Below are 23921 nucleotides of genomic sequence, written 5' to 3'. Positions count from 1 at the left end.
AAAAATACCTTCTGGTTTTAAAAAGATGTTAAAAGAAAATTGTTGAATTTATCCTAAAACTATCAGTATCACAAAAGGCTCAAGTCCAAGTAGGATTCAAGTGTCATCAGACACTTCAATTATAATCATAAACACTTAATCCAAGGGAAAAAACATCAACCTTTGAAGAATTCTTTTGCAAAAAAAAACCTTCTAAAAGAAGGAATGATACAAACAAGAAAAAGATAGGAACAAAATTTAGTGGACTCTTGTTCATTTTATTTTTGCCTTCTAAATCCCCAAAACTGACGTTTTAAGGCAAATGAAACTAACCTATTTCCTACTATCTATATTTTAACCTGGTTTGAACAAAAACAAAACATCCAGGGTCTCAGAGGTCAGTCTTAAATTTGTGCTTAGTTAACTATAAGCACCTAAATTTGTATTGAAGTTGTATAATCTCCAGACACTTGACACATGTCATGCTGAATATAAAATTCAATAAGAAACAGCCCCATATGTATTTACACATGTGTGTGGTGTGCATGTGCTTTCCAGTGGGGGTGGAGTGAATACAAATGTGAAATAAACATAAGTAAAGAATTTTGTTTAAGGTAGAACCTTATAGTGGAAAAGGAAATGGCAACCCACTCCAGTACTCTTGCCTGGAAAATCCCATGGACAGAGGAACTTGGTAGGCTACAGTCCATGGGGTCGCAAAGAGTCAGACACGACTGAGCGATTTCACGTTAACTTTCAGAACCTTAGAGATGGTATTATAAGTTAATACCATATATATTATGCCTCTAATAATCATACAGCTTCCTAATTGTTAGTCAGACGTCTACCACTAAGAAGATCAAGCAGAAAGATGGGAGAATTATATGAACAATTTTCTCAAAAGAAAACCAAATTCCACTTTATCTAGACTCATATTAAGTTTCTTTTTTAATTGGTTGGGGGCAGTATAAAGAAGGTCATGCACGTTGAAAAAACTTTGAATTCAATTCCCCTATCTATAAATGAAAATGACAATAGCTGTTACAAGGATGAACCAAGAATGTTCACAATACAGTTAGTTCACTGCCTGGCATCACTAAAATGTTAGCTGCCACAATCAGAGCAGACCAAAAAGAGAAAACTATTTCACACAAGGAATTTTCAAATCCAATGCTGGTCAAGCTGGCACTTAAAAAAATAGAGAAAGAAAAGTATTATGCAATCAAACTATTAAAGCAATCACTAACCTGAAGGTTGATCTTTTACAACACCATTCTTGCTTCTTTCTTCCCAATCCATTACTTCTTTGTAAATTAGCTCTTCAAATAGAAATGCAAGTTAGAATGCTTCATCAGTTTCTCTGCATCTCTAAACCCTGCTTCCAAATAAACTGGAACCACTCCAAGGGCACTGTGATGTGCTATTTTTAAATGTGATAGACGCACAACTAATAGTTTACCTAGACCAAAATATAATTTGATTCCTTGTATCTTTTCAAACCAATTATATCTTTTCAACCAACCAATTAAGAAGGCCATAAAAGTAGGGTAGTTCTGGATCCACTAGTGGGTTTTACCAAGTTGAGGGTAGGGAGAGAGTGGAAGAGAGACATGGGGAGTAGGGAAAAGAAGGAAAAGTACTAGCAAAGTGACTCTAACAGAACAGTTTAACTACTGGATATTCTCACATCTTTTTGCACAGTTTTTCCTCCACCATTGTGGTTCTCCAAATGTAACTCCTCCAGAATGGCCAGAAATTGGTCTAGTTACCTAAGTTTTTTCTTGGTTTCAATCTCAGTTTTCCTCAATTTTCATGTGTCAGAAGAACTGCCTATTAAGTAAGATATCAGCAGCTGCCTAAAAGTTTGGTATTCATGAAATAAAGCTAGCACATTGCAGGCACCGAGTGAGGCCTGTGGGTGTGCGTGCGGCAGGTCACCGGCATCCCTGCTCCCACGGAGGGGCTCTTGGGCAGGACAGGCCACCACGTTTGACTTGCGCTGACCACAGTTCTCAACTATTACTGATTCTGCTTTTTAATGAAATATTTTTAGTTTAACCTCTTTATTACTGGTTTAGTTTCTTGTGGGTTGTCTGGTTAGAGTGGTAATAATAACCATTTGCATATTTTTGATCTGCAATTTCCCCCAAACTCTTATTTTAAAACGTGTATATAACTACAAGGCTTACAAATACAGCAGAAGTTCACATGACCCCAGTGGCGTCTCTCATATCTGCTTTATAGGGGCCTGTGAACTCGGGTTACTCAATAGTTTGCAACATGTTATCAAGTTAAGTGTAATGCACTTACTGAATTTAGTTTACAAATCAAGATTTGATAATGTGAGATGTGTGAAAAACCTTTGCTTTTGTCTTCTGAAGCAAACATGCAATTCATACATGTTCCGCTCTAATTTTGCTATCTTCAAGTTCTTTTTCTGCTGGGAAGTGGGAAGAGAGAGGATAAGGGGTGAAGGGTCTCCACCCCTCTCTTAGAAAGGCCACTGTCAAAAAGTGTTAAGTTGCCCCATTTCAAAAAATGTGTAACAATCAAAATAAATTCCATCTTTACCTTTCCATTCTTCAATTGCATGTTCTCTCTCTTCCAACTGGGCATCATAAATTTGAGGTGGTGGCTAAAAATTAAATTTTACAGGTAAAGTTAATAGTTGAAAAAATAATGGGGCCTGAAGAAAATTAATCACTTGTAAGACTTCTAAAATATTTATAAAAAATAATAAAATAAAATATTTATAATGTTGATGCAGTTTCATTCAATATGTAGCTTAAAGATTTCTTTGTAAGTATGATATTTACATTGGTTTCAAAATCAAAATAATTACGGAAAAATTAACCAAAAAATAGACCTATTATAGTCCTGCTAATAGTTACACTCTAAGGACATCTGCTCAAATGTAATTATAAAATTAGCAATCACAGGTTGCTTCCTAGAGATCCATTCTGGACAAGGTACTGTGCTAGGAAATACAGAAGCTGCAAAATATATCTCAAGTTTATATTTCTTCCTGTTAGAACTCCCAAATTCAGTCCCCAAATCTTAAGTGGACTGCTTCAAAAATTTACTTAAAATAATGTTTGTAAATCAAATTATTTTCATATAAAACAATGAATAAAATGGTGGTTAAATACATAGGACAAAACCTAAAAATAAGTATGTGAACGTGAAAGTCACTCAGTCACGCCCAACTCTTTGGGACCCCATGGACTATATAGTCCCTGGAATTCTCCAGGCCAGAATACTGGAGTGGGTAGCCTTCCCTTCTCCAGGGGATCTTCCCAATCCAGGGATCGAACCCAGGTCTTCTGTATTGCAGGCAGATTCTCTACCAGCTGAGCTACAAGGAAAGCCCAAGAATACTGGAGTGGGTAGCCTATCCCTTCTCCAGCGGATTTTCCCGACTCAGGAATTGAACGAGGGTCTCCTGCATTGCAGGCAGATTCTTTACCAACTGAGCTATCAGGGAAGCCCAATAATGAGCATGACACTATGTAATTATTTAACTTTCAACTAAAGACCATTCATACCAGGGATGCTACAGAAAAATGCACATGAGCACCACACTCAGAAGTGGAACTTCTCTAAAAGGTACCTCGGGGAAGGACAAACAGACCTGTGATTTTCAGCAAATTTCTTAGCTTGACTGGATACCTAAACAAGATAATAAAAGCAAAACCCAGGCACAGTACCAGGTACGCAAACGGATGCCTAAAAAAGGTGATCCTATGATCATACGTCAGCATGGACATAAATGACAATTCTATCACCACAGCATAAGCATGTTTACTCCTGAGGTACTCAGGGTTCAGCCCCAGTAATGGGTCCTAAAAGGGGCTGGATCCCTGCTGTACGGCCTCAAAGTAATCAGGAGTCCTTTTAACCTTAAATCTTTGTGTAGCCACTTCAGATTGGCAGACAGAAGATCCAGGGAAATGCACACCCTGCCTTTACACACAACTCTTTTCAAAATAGATGCTTACCGCTTCTGCTTCAGCAGGGTCATACCAAACAGTGATATAAGGGTGACGCAAAGCTTCATCTACAGAGATTCGCTTGTCGGGATCTATGACTAACATTTTTGATAGTAAGTCTCTGGCTTGACTTGCTAGGGTAAAAACAAATATTAGATTAATAAAGTAACAATTTTAACCTGAGAATCACACAATAAAGAACTAAATGTGACAGCACAGACAGAACAAAAATATACTAACTCTGAGAAACTGGTGATAGATTCAGGATTATCAGTCTCTTTCTGTTAAGAGGAAATCAGGCAGCCATTTCCACTACAAATCAGGCTTTCAAAGGTGCTTTTGGCCCGAGTATGGTGGGGGGAAGGACAGGGCACGAAGCTGACAAACCGTGGACAGCGAGGGCACAGGAGCTAAGCTGAGGGGGGCGCTGCCGAGAGCACAGGCATGAAGCACAGGAGGGCCTTTTCTTCTGATGCCACATCAAAGTGAAACTGAACAGACTGAGCCGCACAAAGATTTCATATTTGCGTCCTACAGACATTTCACAGATATCTCTGCTTTGCCTGTGCTGTGCTTGGTCACTCAGTTGTGTCCGGCTCTGCAAACCCATGGACTGTAGCCCCTCAGGCTCCTCTGTCCTTGGGATTTTTCAGGCAAGAACACTGGAGTGGGTAGCCATTCCCTTCTCCAGGGGATCTTTCCAATCCAGGGATTGAACCCAGGTCTCTTGCACTGCAGGCGGATTCTTTACTGAGCCACCGGGGAAGCCCTCTGCTTTGCCTACCTGTATACAATGTACACTTTTTAAAAAATCTAGAGATTAGTAGATAGAAAAAAATTCAACAAGCTCAATAATTTGGTTAAATACAAGGCTCACCTAGGTTTCAGCAATTAAAATTCACAGGTGGGACCTCTCTGGTGGTCCAGATGCTGAGACATTGCACTCCCAGTGCAGGGGGACCAGGTTCAATCCCTGGTCAGGGAACTAGAGCCCACATGCTGCACCTAAGAGCTTGCATGCCACAACCCAAGACCCCACACACCACAGCTAAGACCCGGGACAGCCAAATAAATACTAAACCAAATAAAGTTCACATATGTAGGCAAAGGAGAGATGGAACTCTTCTGAATGAGGCACAGTTTGTCTTGATGTAGAGAAAATCAAATCTATTATTTTCCCTTAAAATACATTTTAGTGATGGGCACAGGATAAGGGGAGAAGGCCTTTTAAAATTTCTGACTCTTCAAATGGGTGAGAATCTTTATTCAAGTATTCTTTACACCTGATAACAGTTTGAATTCCATTTGCTGTAACTAATATAAGAATCTTTCAGACTATGTAAATATTGTGACCACAGGCTTCAGTTTTGTCCCCTTTATTGAGGACAAAACTTCTAGGTCTTTAAGCTTTCTTTCTGAAATGGCTTCATTCTAGCCTATAAATGACTTTGAGGGTTTTCAACTATTTCATCTTTCAGTTTTCGCAGATTTTAGAATGCAAACATAAAAAAAGCTTCACCAGATAATGAAAACAAGTATAAGAAAAAAGGATATCTTACTTTTAATTTTGTCTCGTTCAGATTCTGATGGGAATATCCAATCTGGAAAGAGTTCTTCAAATTTGATTCCAGGATACTTTGGTCTGTTTTCTACATAATTCCTCACAGTTGGCTGAAGTTTCTTCATGAAATCTGCAGATGGTGTTCCTAGCTGCTCAATAACTTTATTCCACTGATCAATATCTAAGGAGTCTCTTGAGGAAAATACAACTGAAATGCCTTATATTCATATTACATAAAGTTGCATCATTCAAAGAGAAACTTAAATTATACTTATCAATGAATAATTAATCAGGCCAGCTCACTGGGTCAGCAGAAGCATTCCGAAATAATATTCAAATAAGGTTTGGGTTTCTAATTAAGACTATTTAAAAAAACAAACTCTGCACCATGTAAACTCTGGTCACAGTTTATTAAATCAACACAATGAAGTCTTTATGGCTTCCTATTCTAGATCAAAATAAAGTTATCTTGAAGCTGAAGAATACCTATGACTGAAAGGCTTAAACATGAAAGTAGGTAATAATTATGTAGGCAAATTGAAATCAGTTCTCATAATAGTGGGCTTCCCTGATAGCTCAGTTGGTGACGAATCCGCCTGCAATGCAGGAGACCCTGGTTCGATTCCTGGGTCGGGATGATCCCCTGGAGAAGGGATAGCCTACCCACTCTGGTATTCTTGGGCTTCCCGTGTGGCTCAGCTGGTAAAGAATCTGCCTGCAATGGGTTCGATCCCTGGGTTGGGAAGATTCTCTGGAGAAAGGGAAAGGCTACCCACTCCAGTATTCTGGCCTGGAGAATTCCAAGAACTGTACAGTCCATGGGGTCGCAAAGAGTTAGACAAGACTGAGTGTCTTTCAAGTGACTTTCACTTTGCTTCCACTTCTTGTAATAAAGCTTTGTTAGATATAAAGCTCCCTAAAATAGAGAGAGCTAACTGACTGCTCAATTTACAGCTGGGAGCCACCCTGCGGGCTTGGCAGGAGGCGGTGCACACGGGAGGGGGCGGGAGGCGGGGCTCTGGCCTTTCTGAGCCCTCATCATGTCGTCTCCCACTGTAGCTGGGCTTACAACATTGCGCAGTGCCAGCTTTGAGAGGTCACTAAGTTTTACTTGGCACTGACTCTGGCTATCATTGCAATGTAAATGAGTGTGTTTTATTTCCTTTCAAAGTACATGACCTAGGTTTCAGACTCCATTGTGTGTTAGTCACTCACTAGGTGTCAGGCAGTCAATCCCCTTGGGTCTCATCCTCCTATTTGTAAAATGTAGACAATGCCAGCTTTGTCTCTTTTTCTGGAAGCTTGAGATAACTGGCAAGATGAATGTGGAAAGTGATTCTAAAACCATAAATATTATATAAGAGAACACAAACCAGAGGAATCAAATAAATATATAGAATCTTTAAAAAGTGATTAACTGAGGTATGTCTTCGAAAAATAAAATGATATCACTGTGAAAGAACCTCAAGAACAAACATATGTTCTTCAAAGAACAAAGGAGGAGGCCCTCTTGTCTCCTGTAATGTCTTTCTTCTTACTGGTATACCATCACCATTTTGCTCTCCACTGGAGCATTCCATCACCAATCAAACATAATTTTTTTTCCCTCTCATCTTAAAACAACAGTCAATTTCCTTTGAACAGTCACTTTCCTTTGAACTTCCGTAGCTTAGCTACCATTCCTATTTGCAGCAAAACAGAGTTGTCTATATCTTTAATTCCCACCCTGTCATTCTCTCTTAACCATTCTTTTCAGCCATCATTTCATGAAAACTGTGCCCATCAAAGTTGCAGGTGACCGTCCCTCAGTTCTCAGTCCTCACCTTTTTGACAGTGTTCATGTGCTCCCTCAGTAATCTGCTTCTGGGCCTCCAGGGTCCTGTACTTCCTGAAAGGTACCTGGCAGAAGCTTTCTCTTTCTTATAAGCCACGAGGAGTTCTTTTCTACCTTCGGTTATGAACCTAAAACAACCTAAAAAAACTGGTTTCCAGAATCTTTTTCTATCTCATGTTTGAAAAAAAGAGCAAAATTGTCTTTGGAAAATGATGGTAATCTCTGTGTGTATTCTAAGGATGACATTAGGTGACCTTATACATAAAATTATTATTACTGATATTGTAAGATGTTAATATGTAAATTAAGAGCTTTAAATTATTTAATAATGCACCAAAAAATCCCCACACTTTTCACATCTGTACTATCTGAAGAACACAGTTAAGTAGTTAAAGAAAGGAAAGATGCAAAATAAATTAAAAATTGAGACAAAGTGAATGTTAAGTTGATACTTCTAATTACGTATCGTTAGGGAATTCCCTGACAGCCCAGTGATTAGGACTCGGTACTTTGACTGCTGAGAGCGTGGTTTCAATCCCTGATTGGGGAACCAAGACCCTACAAGCCTCGTACTGTGGCATAATAAATAAATGTATCTTTAGTATACATCAATTTTTCCTTTTTATATTGAGTTTATTTTCAAATTAAATATCTCCTATTTATAGTTTGAAACAACTGAATCTAAGGTAAGGCTATGAAAAATTGCTAGAAAATGTATTAGAACAAAATAAAATGCTATGTTTAACTTCACATAAAATCTATGATGTGAAAACTATTAAGGAAGGTAAATAAAATGATAGGGATAAAATTTTTTCATTTCAAGTTTGTGTTGTGAAGATTTATATTACAAGAAAATCACCCTCATAAAATCATAAAAATGAAAATTAATAAAATATATATAAAACACTGACTACACAACTTGATTTCTCTTAAAGATAACCGTCAATCTGCCAGCAGAGACTACTTTAAGCTTTCATAACGAAAAAATAAAATCAAAAGACTAACGAAAATTTTAGGTGGTGAGAACACAAATGAAAAAGGGTATATGTGAAGAACTAAGATAGAATAAAAAATATTGACGATGGAAGAACATGAGGAATATGAGAAAAGAAGGCTATTGAAACTATTATATATCTATTCTTCCTTATGCTACATATCATTAATATGATTTGCTGACCACAGTATAAGTTAACCTTTTGCATTTTATATTTATTTAGACTTCCCCAGTAGGGAAGTCACAAATAACCATCTAAGTGGATCTTCTAAAATTTTCTACAAAATGTCAGAAGAGTAACAAACAAAAAAATTTAGCAAATACTGTTCCTCACAAACTTTTCACTTTAATTTTTTCCCTTTAGGTCTTATGTAGCACGCTTCAGTTCTTACTTTGGAGGAAAATATTCTATTGCATCCTGGTAACTGATGAAATAGTATATTAAACAAATTACACAAGAATATTGGCCTATTAAATTTAGACAACTCCCTAGATGGTTAAATTAATTAACTAGACAGTATTTTCATTTAAACACCAGAATACATTTGTCAAAGAGTAAATGCATTTCTTATAAGCTATTTTTAACAAAATTAAGAATGTAAATTGGTTTAATTCTACATCTCAATAAAATCGTTAGTCAAGTAAAAAAGAAAACATAAAATTGAACCATTTGATCTGTGACGCTAATTTAACAAATATAATCAAGACCTCCTTAGAATACAGTCTAGAATTACGACATTTTCCTTTTGAGCTCCTGCTGCCTTTGGTATTTATGGAAAACATGGCCGGGAAGGTCCCCGGGAAGGATACGATCAGTGCCTTGGAATATCACACAACCTTTCACCAGCTCTCCCATGATGCAACCCACTGACCAGATATCAACTGAAAATAAAGTGAAATGACAAAATTATGAAGTGCCATGAACAAAACAAAGGTGAGGAAAAGGTTTCTAACAGTGCACTAAATACATAAATATGGAAAATAAAGGGCCAGTTAAGGGTGAACTGTTTTAGACAGTATGAAAGATTGCTGACCTCTATTTTGGCTTTCAGTTTGCAGCAATCTGGGCTTTCAGTGGCAAAGAGTCCAACACTTTACAGCTTCAAAGACAAAGTCCTAGAAATAAGGAGTGCCTGTCCCCAGAAAGCTGCTTCCAGGCACGAGCCCACCCCGGCTCCCGGCCTTGTGGTCAGCACCAGGTATCTCCCTGTGAAGGATACAGTCTCTTCCTGGGAACAGGACTTTATGGAGGACCATTTCTGCCATGATGCACCCGACAGACCAGATGTCCACTACCAAATACCAGGTGATTAAAACCAGCCAGAGACCACCCCCACGCATGTCTTTTCTCAAATCCCCTCCCAACCAAAGACAGACCCAGCTTGTTAGTAGGACTCGTGTGAAGTATGAACACCATGCCTCAGAGTGACCCGTTTCTAAACTGTCAAGTCAGCGGGGCCCCACAGGGCCAGGCTTGCCTGGGTTCCGGAGAGGGCCAGAGGCGCCTCACCTTCTGGCTGTTCCCCTCCTCTGCGGGGCCCAGATGAATCAAGGCCTCAGAAGCCCAGACAGAGAGCTCTCCAGTGCCCCTGCTGGTGGAAGTGGGCTGAGAGATGCTAACAGGGGACAGAATTTTCTCTCATGTTCATAGAGGACTGGAAGGCCACAGACTTGTGTCTCTCTGAATAGGAGCACAAGTTCTAAAACATCTGAATAAACTTGAAGCTCAACTCATTTCAGATGACTTAGGCAAACTTTCAGACTCTTTTTTTTTTATAAGTAAGTGTGATTTAGTTCTTTTTGACAAATTTTTCAAAAGCTAAGTTTCAAAGAGCTCTGATATTGCTAGAATAAGTTTTGCTGTTAAAAAAACAAACAAACACCAATTTTACACACAAAAAGCACATGCTGTATTGTTCCATTTATATCTAGTTCAAAAAGAAGAAAAATCAATCTATGGTGCTGGAAATCAGGATAACGGCTTCCCTTGGGGGTTGAGACCCAGAGGGGTCCCGGGGAGGCCTCCATTATGCTGCTGGTTACGTGGGTGTGCTTCCACTGAGCGGCACACTTGGGATTCGCCTATTTTTTTGTAAGCATATTATACTTTGATAAATGTTCAAAATATTCATTTCAAAAGTGAATAATTTTAACCAATGGAAATATAAAATTATTTCTCGTCTGTGAACTGTGATGATCTACGCTTAACACAGTCTCCGTGTTATATTTCATACAGTTCACAGGAAAGAGAAAAAAACTAGTGATGACTAATAGCACTAATTTTAAACATCGCAGCCTCTTCCAGTTCTGTCTGTACTCACCGTTCTCCTTGTAGCCCATGCCCAGGATGACTTCGGGTGCCCGGTAATACCGCGTCACCACATAGGGGGTCATCATAAAGTTGGTGCACGCCGTGCGAGCCAGGCCAAAGTCAAGGATCTTAAGGGTGCAGTCTGACTTTACTACAATGTTACTAGGCTTCAGATCCTAGGACAGAAAAGGTTTAAATTAATACAGCGAACCAAAGCATGCTAAGTAACCAATCTCACGTTGGTAAGGATTTGTGAGGTCAGTGACCACTGAAGTATGTGAGAGTGCTGGGAGAAGGAAGAAAGTTAGAATTGAACCCTGGGATTTTAGAATCATGTTGGAAAACCTAACTCTCAAATTGAAACCAATACAAATCAGTCTAGAGAGACCAGACGGTTGCCCTCATCTGCTGTGTGGAAACCTGCATGACACTACTTTGCTTAAATCCTTTTGAGAGTCTCTACAACATCCACTCGGCCCTCCTTCCACACCTGGGTCATCCTTCAGTTCCCAACATTCTGGCTCTTCCCTGCTATCTAACGGAAATATAATTCAAGCCCCATGTGTGATTTACATTTTCTAACAGCCACCTTAAAAAAGTGACTAGAAAAGGTAAGATTTAACTTTAATATTTTCTTTAATCCAATACAGTGTATTTCCATAGTATTCATTTCTAAAATGTAACCAATATATAAACATTATTGAGATATTTTACATTGTTTGGTACTGTCTTTGAAATCCAGTATTTATTTATAATTATAGCCACATTCTGAGTACTTAATAGCTTCATGTGGCTAGAGGCTATGATACTGGACAGCATAGGGCTAGAATTCTCAGACCCTGGAATCTCCCAAAGGCTTCTTCTTTCTTTGGAAGAAAAATCCCATGATTAACAACACCAACTTCCCATCCCCTGGGACCCACCGTTCCCTGGCACACACACTACTCTTAAAGTCCCTTCTTCACCCCTACCAGTCAGGGCTCTGTGAGAGGAGGCCTCAAGGTCTCTCTGCGCTCCCAGCATGGAGTCTGGCACAGCAGATTCTCAGAAAATGTTTGCCAGGTGAATGTACACACCATACTCTACCACACTCTCAACGCAACTCATCACAACTTCTGCAGCTTTTTCCTTTGTTACTCTAGGGCCTTTCTATATGGTGATCCCCTACATCCTAGACCCTTCCTCAAGTCACAAGAATTTGATTATTGCCTGGAACTTTGGCCTGAAAACTCACCCTAGAAACTATGACTTCTAAACAATCCATACCTATTATTTTCACAAGTGCTTTCTAATGTGTAGCTACAATGTCAAATTGCCAAGTCACATCACACAGTAAATGATGTTTTAGGACCAGCACCTGGCTGAAACTTTCCAGTTGATGCGTCACCAATGGGCATAGGTGTGCCTTGAGTGACAGCTGCCAAATGTTACTGGGATAAGTAGAAAAACATTTAAATTTACATCAGTCAAAACTAAGTTTCATTACTGCTAAGGGCTTGCTTTCTAAACATTCAGAATTCAGTAAACTATAACATAACTATGCATTGCTTGAAAACAAAATGAAAACTCCTACCAAGCCCATGCAGATGCACTGGTCCCTGGCTGCCCCAGAGCGCTTCCTCCATGCATGTCCCAACATGAAGTGCTGACGGGAGAATGGCTGACCCTACCCACAGCTGCGACGCCGTATAAAACAAAGCGTGGGAAGAAGAGGCACCACACTCAAACCAGCGACCTTCTCCTGTGAGGAGGCAGTAATGCAGCTAAGGTAAAACAAACCAATTTGTTCCTAGGCTCCTTTTTCAGAACCAAAGAATATGGGAAGAACGGGTATTTTAGAATATAAATTAATTGTGCTTAGTCACTCAGGCGTGTTCAACTCTTTGCAACCCCATGGACTGTAGACTGCCAGGCTCATCTTTCCAAGGAGATTCTCCTTTTTATACACCATGGACTGTATAAAAAAGCAAAAACCTATGACACCGGAAGATGAGCCCCCAGATCAGAAGGTGTCCAGTACGCTATCAGGAAGAGCAAAGGGCAATTACTAATAGCTTTAGAAAGAATGAAGTGGCTAGGCCAAAGTGGAAATGACACTCAGTTGTGAATATGCCTGGTGGTGAAAGTAATGTCTGATGATGTAAAGAACAATACTGTATAGGAAGCTGGAAAGTTAGATCCATGAATCAAGATAAATTGGAGATGGTCAAGCCGGAGATGGCAAGAGTGAACACTGACATCTTAGGAATCAGTGAACTAAAACAGACAGGAATCAATTCAGTTCAGTTGCACAGTCACGTCCCACTCTTTGCGACCCCATGGATGGTAGCATGCCAGGCTTCCCTGTCCATCACCAACTCTCGGAGCTTACTCAAACTCATGTCCATAGCATCGGTGACGTCATCCAACCATCTCATCCTCTGTTGTCCCCTTCGCCTCCTGCCTTCAATCTTTCCCAGCACCAGGGTCTTTTCTAATGAGTCAGTTCTTCACATCAGGTGGCTAAAGTACTGGAGCTTCAGCTTCAGCATAGGTCCTTCCAATGAATATTCAGGACTGATTTCCTTTAGGATTGAATGGATGGATTTCCTTGCTGTCCAAGGGACTCTCAAGAGTCTTCTCCAGCACCACAGTTCAAAAGCATCAATTCTTTGGCATTTAGCTTTCTTTATGGTCCAACACTCACATCCATACATGACTACTCGAAAAACCATAGTTTTGATTATGTGGACCTTTGTTGGCAAAGTAATGTCTTTGCTTTTTAACATGCAGTCTAGGTTGGTCATAACTTTCCTTCCAAGGAGCAAGTGTCTTTTAATTTCATGGCTGCACTCACCATCTGCAAAGAATTTGGAGCCCAAGAAAATAAAGTCTGTCACTGTTTCCACTGTTTCTTCATCTATTTTCCATGAAGTGATGGGACCGGATGCCATGATCTTTGTTTTCTGAACGTTGAGCTTTAAGCTAACTTTTTCACTCTCCTCTTTTACTTTCATCAAGAGGCCCTTTAGTTTTTCTTCATTTTCTGCCATAAGCCTGGTGTCATCTGCATATCTGGGGTTATTGATATTTCTCCCAGCAATCTTGATTCCAGCTTGTGCTTCATCCAGCCCAGTGTTTCTCATGATGTACTCTGAATATAAGTTAAACAAGCAGGGTGACAATATACAGCCGTGACATACTCCTTTCCCAATTTAGAACCAGTCTGTTGTTCCATGTCCAGTTCTAACTATTGCTTCTTGACCTGCATAAAGATTTCTTAGGAGGCAGGTCAGGTGGTCTGGTAGTCTCATCTCTTGAAGAATTTTCCACAGTTTGTTGTGACCCACACAGTCAAAGGCTTTGGCATAGTCAATAAAGCAGAAGTAGATGCTTTTCTGGAACTCTCTTGCTTTTTCTATGATCCAATGGATGTTGGCAATTTCTGGTTCCTCTGCCTTTTCTAAATCCAGTTTGAACATTTGGAAGTTCATAGTTCACATGCTGTTGAAGTCTGGCTTAGTGAAGTTTCAGCATTACTTTGCTAGTGTGTGAGATGAGTGCAATTGTGTGGTAGTTTGAGCATTCTTTGGAATTGACTTTCTTTGGGATTGGAGTGAAAACAGACCTCTTCCAGTCCTGTGGCCACTGCTGAGTTTTCAAAACTTGCTACCATATTGAGTGCAGCACTTTCACAGCATCATCTGTCAGGATTTGAAATAGCTCAACTGGAATTCCATCAACTCCACTAGCTTTGTTTGTAGTGATGCTTCCTAAGGCCCACTTGACTTCGCATACCAGGATGTCTGGCTCTAGGTGAGTGATCACACCCTTTTGGTTATCTGGGTCACGAAAATATTTTTTGTATAGTTCTTTAGTGTATTGTTGCTACCTCTTTTTAATATCTTCTGCTTCTGTTAGGTCCATACCATTTCTGTCCTTTATTGTGCCCATCTTTGCATGAAATGTTCCCTTGGTATCTCTAATTTTCTTGAAGAGATCTCTAGTCTTTCCCATTTTATTGTTTTCCTTTATTTCTTTGCATTGATCACTGAGGAAGCTTTCTTATCTCTCCTTGCTATTCTTTGGAACTCTGCATTAAAATGGGTATATCTTCCCTTTTCTCCTTTGCCTTTAGCTTCTCTTCTTTTCTCAGTTATTTGTAAGGCCTCCTCAGACAGCCATTTTGCCTTTTTGCACTTCTTTCTCTTGGGGATGGTCTTGATCACTGCCTCCTGTACAATGTCACGAACCTCCATTCATAGTTCACCAGGCACTCTGTCTATCAGATCTAGTCCCTTAAATCTATTTTTCATTTCCACTGAATAGTCATAAGGGATTTGATTTAGGTCATATCTGAATGGTCTAGTGGTTTTCTCCACTTTTTTCAATTTCAGTCTGAATTTGGCAACAAGGAGTTCATGATCTGAGCCACAGTCAGCTCCCAATCTTGTTTTTGCTGACTGTATAGAGCTTTTCCATCTTCGGCTGCAAAGAATATAGTCAATCTGATTTCGGTATTGACCATCTGGTGATGTCCATGTGTAGAGTCTTCTCTTTGTTGTTGGAAGACGGTGTTTGCTAGGACCAGTGCGTTCTCTTGGCAGAACTCTGTTAGCCTTTGATCTGCTTCATTTTGTACTCCAAGGCCAAATTTGCCTGTTACTCTAGGTATCTCTTGATTTCCTACTTTTGCATGTAAAAGTAGGAAGTCAGACATGAATAGGTGAATTTAATTCAGATGACCATTCTATCTACTACTGTGGGTGAGAATACCTTAGAGGAAATGGAGTAGCACTCACAGTCAACAAAAAAGTCCAAAATGTAGTACTTGGGTGCAGTCTCAAAGTGACTGAATGGGTTCCAAGGCAACCCACTCAACATCAGTTCAGTTCAGTCGCTCAGTCGTGTCCGAATCTTTGCGACCCCATAAACTGCAGCACGCCAGGCCTCCCTGTCTATCACCAACTCCTGGAGTCCACCCAAACCCACGTCCATTGAGTCAGTGATGCCATCCAACCATCTCATCCTCTGTCGTTCCCTTCTCCTCCTGCCCTAAATCTTTCCTAGCATCAGGGTCTTTTAAAATGAGTCAGCTCTCCCCATCAGGTGACCAAAGTATTGGAGTTTCAGCTTCAGCAACAGTCCTTCCAATGAACACCCAGGACTGATCTCCTTTTGGATGGACTGGTTGGATCTTGCAGTCCAAGGGACTCTCAAGAGTCTTCTCCAACACCACAGTTCAAAAGCATCAATTCTTCGGCACTCAGCTTTCTTTATAGTCCAACTCTCATATCCATACATGACCACTGCAAAAACCATAGTTTTGATTATATGGACTTTTGTTGGCAAAGTAGTGTCTCTGTTTTTTAATATGCTGTCTAGCTTGGTCGTAACTTTCCTTCCAAGGAGTAAGTGTCTTTTAATTTCATGGCTGCAATCACCATCTGCAGTGATTTTGGAGTGCAGAAAAATAAAGTCAGCCATTGTTTCCACTGTTTGTTTCCCCATCTATTTGCCATGAAGTGATGGGACCGGATGCCATGATCTTAAGTTTTCTGAATGTTGAGCTTTAAGCCAACTTTTTCACTCTCCTCTTTCACTTTCATCAAGAGGCTCTTTAGTTCTTCACTTTCTGCCATAAGGGTGGTGTCATCTGCATATCTGAGGTTCTTGATATTTTTCCCAGCAATCTTGATCACAGTAATCCAAGTTTATGCCCCAACCAGTAATGCTGAAGAAGGTGAAGCTGAATGGTTCTATGAAGACCTATAAAACCTTTTAGAACTAACACCAAAAAAAGATGTTCTTTTCAACACAGAGGATTGGAATGCAAAAGTAGGAAGTCAGGAGATACCCAGAATAACAGGCAAGTTTGGCCTTGTAGTACAAAATGAAGCAGGACAAAGGCTAACAGAGTTTTGCCAAGAAAATGTGCTGGTCATAGCAAACACCCTTTTCAAAAACCCACAAAAGACCACTCTACACATGGACATTGCCAGATGGTCAATATCAAAATTTGATTATGTTCTTAGAAGCCAAAGATGGAGAAGCTCTATACAATCAGTAAAAACAAGACTTGGAGCTGACTGTGGCTAAGATCACAAGCTCCTTTTTGCAAAATTCAGGCTTAAACTGAAGTATGGAAAACTACTAGGCCATTCAGGTATGACCTAAATCAAATCCCTTATGATTAGACAGTGAAGGTGATGAATAGATTCAAGGGATTAGATCTGGTAGACAGAGTGCCTGAAAAACTATGGATGGAGGTTCATAATATTGTACAGCAGACAGTGACCAAAAGCATCCTAAAGAAAAAGAAATGCAAGAAGGCAAAGGTGTTGTCTGAGGATGCCTTACAAATAACTGAGGAAAGAAGAAAAGCGAATAAAGGAAAGGCAGAAAGGGAAAAGATAGACCCAACTGAATCCAGAGTTCCAAAGGATAGCAAGGAGAGATAAGAAGGCCTTTTAAAACGAGCAATGCAAAGAAATAGATGAAAACAACATAAAGGGAAAGGCTAGAGATCTCTTCAAGAAAACTGGAGATATCAAGAGAACATCTCATGCAAGGATGGGCATGATAAAGGACAGAAGGTCCTTACCATTAAGGACCTAACAGAAGTAGACGAGATTAAGAAGAGGTGGCAAGAATACACAGAAGAACTATAGAAAAAACATCTTAATGACCAGGATAACCGTGATGGTGTGGTTACTCACCTAGAGCCAGACACCCTGGAGTGTGAAGTCAAGTGGGCCTTAGGAAGCATTACTAGGACCGCTAGTGGAGGTGATGGAATTTCAGCTGAATTATTTAAAATCCTAAAAGATTATCTCAATAGATGCAGAGAAAGCCTTTGACAAAATTCAACACTCATTTATGATTAAAACTCTCCAAAAAGCAGGAATAGAAGGAACATACCTCAACATAATAAAAGCTATATATGACAAACCCACAGCAAGCATCACCCTCAATGGTGAAAAATTGAAAGCATTTCCCCTGAAATCAGGAACAAGACAAGGGTGCCCACTCTCACCACTACTATTGAACATAGTGTTGGAAGTTTTGGCCACAGCAATCAGAGCAGAAAAAGAAGTAAAAGGAATCCAGATAGGAAAAGAAGAAGTGAAACTCTCACTGTTTGCAGATGACATGATCCTCTACATAGAAAACCCTAAAGACTCTACCAGAAAATTACTAGAGCTAATCAATGAATATAGTAAAGTTGCAGGATATAAAATTAACACACAGAAATCCCTTGCATTCCTATATACTAACAATGAAAAAACAGAAAGAGAAATTAAGGAAACAATACCATTCACCATTGCAACAAAAAGAATAAAATACTTAGGAGTATATCTACCTAAAGAAACAAAAGACCTATACATAGAAAACTATAAAACACTGATGAAAGAAATCAAAGAGGACACAAACAGATGGAGAAACATACCGTGTTCATGGATTGGAAGAATCAATATTGTCAAAATGGCTATTCTACCCAAAGCAGTCTATAGATTCAATGCAATCCCTATCAAGCTACCAACGGTATTTTTCACAGAACTAGACCAAATAATTTCACAATTTGTATGGAAATACAAAAAACCTCGAATAGCCAAAGTAATCTTGAGAAAGAAGAATGGAACTGGAGGAATCAACCTGCCTGACTTCAGACTCTACTACAAAGCCACAGTCATCAAGACAGTATGGTACTGGCACAAAGACAGAAATATAGATCAATGGAACAGAATAGAAAGCCCAGAGATAAATCCACGAACCTATGGACAACTTATCTTTGACAAAGGAGGCAAGGATATACAATGGAAAAAAGACAACCTCTTTAACAAGTGGTGCTGGGAAAACTGGTCAACCACTTGTAAAAGAATGAAACTAGAACACTTTCTAACACCATACACAAAAATAAACTCAAAATGGATTAAAGATCTAAATGTAAGACCAGAAACTATAAAACTCCTAGAGGAGAACATAGGCAAAACACTCTCCGACATAAATCACAGCAAGATCCTCTATGACCCACATCCCAGAATATTGGAAATAAAAGCAAAACTAAACAAATGGGACCTAATGAAACTTAAAAGCTTTTGTACTACAAAGGAAACTATAAGTAAGGTGAAAAGACAGCCCTCAGATTGGGAGAAAATAATAGCAAATGAAGCAACAGACAAAGGATTAATCTCAAAAATATACAAGCAACTCCTGCAGCTCAATTCCAGAAAAATAAATGACCCAATCAAAAAATGGGCCAAAGAACTAAACAGACATTTCTCCAAAGAAGACATATAGATGGCTAACAAACACATGAAAAGATGCTCAACATCACTCATTATTAGAGAAATGCAAATCAAAACCACAGTGAGGTACCATTACACGCCAGTCAGGATGGCTGCTATCCAAAAGTCTACAAGCAATAAATGCTGGAGAGGGTGTGGAGAAAAGGGAACCCTCTCACACTGTTGGTGGGAATGCAAACTAGTACAGCCGCTATGGAAAACAGTGTGGAGATTTCTTAAAAAACTGGAAATAGAACTGCCATATGACCCAGCAATCCCACTTCTGGGCATACACATTGAGGAAACCAGATCTGAAAGAGACACGTGCACCCCAATGTTCATCGCAGCACTGTTTATAATAGCCAGGACATGGAAGCAACCTAGATGCCCATCAGCAGATGAATGGATAAGGAAGCTGTGGTACATATACACCATGGAATATTACTCAGCCATTAAAAAGAATTCATTTGAACCAGTCCTAATGAGATGGATGAAGCTGGAGCCCCTTATACAGAGTGAAGTAAGCCAGAAAGATAAAGAACATTACAGCATACTAACACATATATACGGAATTTAGAAAGATGGTAACGATAACCCTATATGCAAAACAGAAAAGGAGACACAGAAATACAGAACAGACTTTTGAACTCTGTGGGAGAAGGTGAGGGTGGGATATTTCAAAAGAACAGCATGTATACTATCTATGGTGAAACAGATCACCAGCCCAGGTGGGATGCATGAGACAAGTGCTCCGGCCTGGTGCACTGGGAAGACCCAGAGGAATCAGGTGGAGAGGGAGGTGGGAGCGGGAATCGGGATGGGGAATACGTGTAAATCCATGGCTGATTCATATCAATGTATGACAAAACCCACTGAAATGTTGTGAAGTAATTAGCCTCCAACTAATAAAAAAAAAAAAATAAAATAAAATCCTAAAAGATGATGCTGTTGCAGGGCTGCACTCAATATGGCAGCAAATTTGGAAAACTCAGCAGTGGCCACAGGACTGGAAAAGTTCAGTTTTCATTCCAATCCCCACGAAAGGCAATGCCAAAAAATGTTCCAACTACCATACAATTGCACACATTTCACATCCTAGCAAGGTTATGCTCAAAATCCTTCCAGCTAGGCTTAGCAGTATGTGAAATGAGAACTTCCAGATGTACAACCTGGGTTTCAAAGAGGCAGAGGAACCAGAGATCAAATTGCCAACATTCAGTGGGTCACGGAGAAAGCAAGGGAGTTCCAAAAAAACAACCTACTTCTGCTTCATGGGTTATGCTAAAACCTTTGACTGTGTGGATCACAACAAACTGGAAAATTATCAAAGAGATGGGAATACCTTACCTGTCTCCTGAGAAATCTGTATGTAGGCCAAGAAGCAGCAACCAGAACCTTACATGGAACAACTGACTGGTTCCAAATTTGTTAAGGAGTACAACAAGGCTATATATACTGTCACCCTGCTTATTATAGGCAGAGTACATCATGGAAATGCCAGGCTGGAAGAATCACAAGCTGGAATCAAGAATGCCAGGAGAAATATCAAGAACTTCAGATATGCACATGATATCACTCTGATGGGGAAAGTGAAGAGGAACTAAAGATGAGGGTGAAATAAGAGGGTGAAAAAGCTTGTTCGAAACTGAACATAAAAAAACTAAGATTATGGTGTCCAGTCCCATCATTTCATGGCAAATAGAAGGGGATAAAGTAGAAGCAGTGACAGAATTTCTTTTCTTGGGCTCCAAAATCACTGCAGACAGTGACTGCAGTCATGAAATTACTAGATGCTTACTCCTTGAAAGGAAGGCTGTAACAAACCTAGACAGCATACTAAAAAGGAGAGACATCACTTTGCCAGCAAAGGTCCATATAATCAAAGCTATGGTTTTTCCAGTAGTCATGTATGGATGTGAGAGTTGGACTATAATGACGGCTGAGCGGCAAAGAATTGATGCTTTCGAGTTGTAGTGCTGAAGGAGACTCTTTAGAGTCCGTGAGACTGCAAGGAGATGAGAGAGTCAATCCTAATGGAAATCAACTCTGAATATTCACTGGAAGGACTGATGCTGAAGCTGAAACTCCAATACTTTGGACACCTGATGCAAAGAGCTGACTCACTGGAAAAGATCCTGATGCTGGGAAAGGCTGAAACCAAGAGAAGGGGGTGGTAGAGGAAGAGATGGTTAGATAGCACCACTGATTCAATGCACATGAATTTGAGCAAACTTGAGGAGATAGTGGAGGACAGAGGAACCTGGCGTGCTACAGCCCACAGGCTTGCAAAGAGCTGGACATGACTTAGCCACATGACTTAACAACATACTTGACCACCCAGCAGTCGCTGAAATCCAGCCTGGCCTTGAACTAACACAGCCACACGAACAAGGATGATCAGAGTAGTGTCATCCAGCCTGATGAACTGTGTGGTTAGAAAACATGCCCATGCCAGCCACCTCTACCTGTCAGAAGAGTGTCCTCTTGCAGTGATTTTGTTGGACCAACTGCCATCCAAGTAAAGATGGACTTCACTGCCATCTACTGGACAACTATGATAGTCAAATGCAAACCTGCGGAATCAAGCTGTGGGAAGGTGTGGGTTGCTGTCCTGGCCGGAATGGTAGAGGTGGCCGTGTTGGGAGGCAATGGAAGGTGCCTAGAGAGATCCCGGGGCTTCTGAGGGTTCCCCACATGCACAGCCACTCTCCCATCAGTCTCCACACACAACCAGAAGCAGCTTTCCACTAATGAAGTGGATTTCTAGTTTGAAGATGGCAGAGTAAAGACAATTCTGCCCCTCCAAATCCTGAAAACGATCCCAGACAAGGAAAACAAGAAATACACAGTAAAATACAAACGACACCTAAATTTGGGGGCTTGATGCACAGAGGATGGTGATGGCAGCCCTGGGGCAGCCAACAAGGGTATACAAAACACGTGCAACCAAACAAGGGCAGGGGCAGAGGAGTCAAGGCTGAGGGTGTTGTCATTCCTCATCAGTTCTCGATCCAGAACCCGCTGACTGAAGAAGTGTAACTGTCCACTGACTTGATTTCCTCACATGCACCTATGACCGCTTACTTGGGTGATTGTGTCTGGGGACAGGAGCCTAACTAGACGTTTAGAGAAGTATTAGACATAAGTTCTAAGTGGACAATGAAAGTCAAAGATGCAAAACAACATCATGTCTCCCCCAGCTGGTGGTAGGGAGTGGTCATGGAGGCTAGCTAATCAATGGAGACTGGTTCAGACCTCTTCCAACTATATTATGACACAGGCCTGGGGCAAAACTGTGAAAGAAGATTGCTGTCCATCTCACAAGGTTTCTGATCCTCTTTTCTAATCAGTATGGGAGAATGCATACCAAATCAATGACTGTATGACACAGCTGAGGCCTTATTAATCTGCTCTGGCAACAACACCGTGTCCAGCACAGCAGCTAAAATCAGGACCCCTGGTCAGCTCGGTCTCGGGGGTCGACATTCTCTAGCATCCATCTAGTTTCTTCAAGGGCTGGACTAGTGAATTAAACTGAGCTAGGAGGGACCACCCCCTGACATTTTTAGGTTCTAATGGTGGTAGTAATCTCCTCCACTCTCCCCCATCTCCAGAGTTCAGCAACATTTTTGATGTACTGTCTTGAGGGCGGCAGTTTCATGTTTCTACTTGGCCTTCCAATCAAGATGACTCTTAACTCCAGACCAAATAACAAGTGCAGGGGTCAATCTGCCAGGAGTATCAACTGTCAAGTGTATCCGTTCCAATCACATACTTGAGGACTGGGAAGATGACTGCTGCATGGGTCCATGGACCCCGTGGTCCATTTTGGACCACCAGACTTGTACACTTCAGGAAAGAACAATGCAGAGAATGAGGACCTGCTGTGGCTCCGAGGTCAACCACCTGGTGAAAGGGACTATGGTCTGTCTCTTCCCCTCAGGAAGGGAGGCTCATGAGGAGCCTGAGGGGGCTGCTCTTGACCTGTGTACAGAAGCAGAGCTGACAAGGACAAGGGTGGACAGTGGTAGCCATGAAAATGCCTGTCCATCTCTCTACTGTGGGCGTGCAACTGACAGACACCCCGCTGAGGGGCCCTAACCCTCCCCTCCACTCACGACAAGCCCACAGGTCCCACAGCAGCTGCTGCCCAGGAACTGCATGGAGAAGGAGGTCCTTTCCTATGAGACACTGGATTCCTCTAACAGACAGCTTCCAACCCTTCTTCACACCCTCTCTGTGCCAAAGGGTCAGACTGTGCTGTCCCCTGCCAGCTTTCTCACCTCCTCTGACTCCCTCTTTCTGTTCTTCCTCAGAGGCCTTCTCCCCGCATCTCCTGCAAGTCTAATGCCATCATGGCACACTAACACCTTCAATGAAAAACCTCATATGCTCTATGGGGATGGAAGTCAGCACACAGGAATAAACAACTTGGCCAAGTGGAGTAATCCCACCCTCAGCGAGTGGCCCACAGTGAGATAATGTGAGCCACAACTCTGGAAAGGGCTGTGGAACTGAATGACAAGTACTGCAGAGGGCAGGATGGGGTAGGGAGCAGGATGTTGAGGGGTTTGTAGGGGATGGAGGTGGGGGGGAAGGTTCACAGAAAGGTCAAGGTAGACCTCTCAGATCCCCACAGGTCTTGGTTCTTTCTTCACTTCTCATCAGTCAGTTCAGTTGCTCAGTTGTGTCCAACTGCAGCACGCCATGCTTTGTTCATCACCAACTCCCAGAGCTTGCTCAAACTCACGTCCGTCGAGTCGGTGATGCCAACTATCTCATCCTCTGTCATTCCCTTCTCCTCTTGCCTTCAGTCTTTCCCAGCATCGGGTTTTTTTTTTCCAATGACTCAGCTCTTCACATCAGGTGGCCAAAGTACTGGAGGTTCAGCATCAACCCTTCCAATGAATATTCAGGATTGACTTTTTTAGGATTGATTGGTTTGATTTCTTGCAGTCCAAGGGACTCTCAAGAGTCCTCTCCAAC

The 23921-nt window shown here is 40.9% G+C and overlaps 1 protein-coding gene across 4 annotated transcripts in view; it reads right to left on the bottom strand.

Moving 5' to 3' along the window:
• The window catches only part of MAPK9 (mitogen-activated protein kinase 9), a 68072-nt gene that overhangs the window by 3293 nt on the left and 40858 nt on the right, over positions 1 to 23921 (bottom strand). For 3 of the 4 annotated variants that reach the window (XM_061149619.1, XM_061149620.1, XM_061149621.1), the window contains exons 6-11: positions 10679 to 10844; positions 9168 to 9239; positions 5528 to 5710; positions 3978 to 4102; positions 2551 to 2614; positions 1227 to 1298 (exon numbers count right to left, since the gene is read on the bottom strand). In XM_061149619.1, coding sequence (XP_061005602.1) covers positions 1227 to 1298; positions 2551 to 2614; positions 3978 to 4102; positions 5528 to 5710; positions 9168 to 9239; positions 10679 to 10844 — 682 coding nt within the window. Of the gene's footprint in view, positions 1 to 1226; positions 1299 to 2550; positions 2615 to 3977; positions 4103 to 5527; positions 5711 to 9167; positions 9240 to 9577; positions 9650 to 10678; positions 10845 to 23921 lie in introns of all 4 variants that reach the window. The other variant, XM_061149622.1, reaches the window with a different exon arrangement.

Source organism: Dama dama, chromosome 9 (genome assembly GCF_033118175.1).
Source record: "Dama dama isolate Ldn47 chromosome 9, ASM3311817v1, whole genome shotgun sequence".
Taxonomy (NCBI): domain Eukaryota; kingdom Metazoa; phylum Chordata; class Mammalia; order Artiodactyla; family Cervidae; genus Dama; species Dama dama.
Note: the sequence above shows the minus strand (reverse complement) of the source record. Positions and strands in the feature narration are given on the sequence as shown.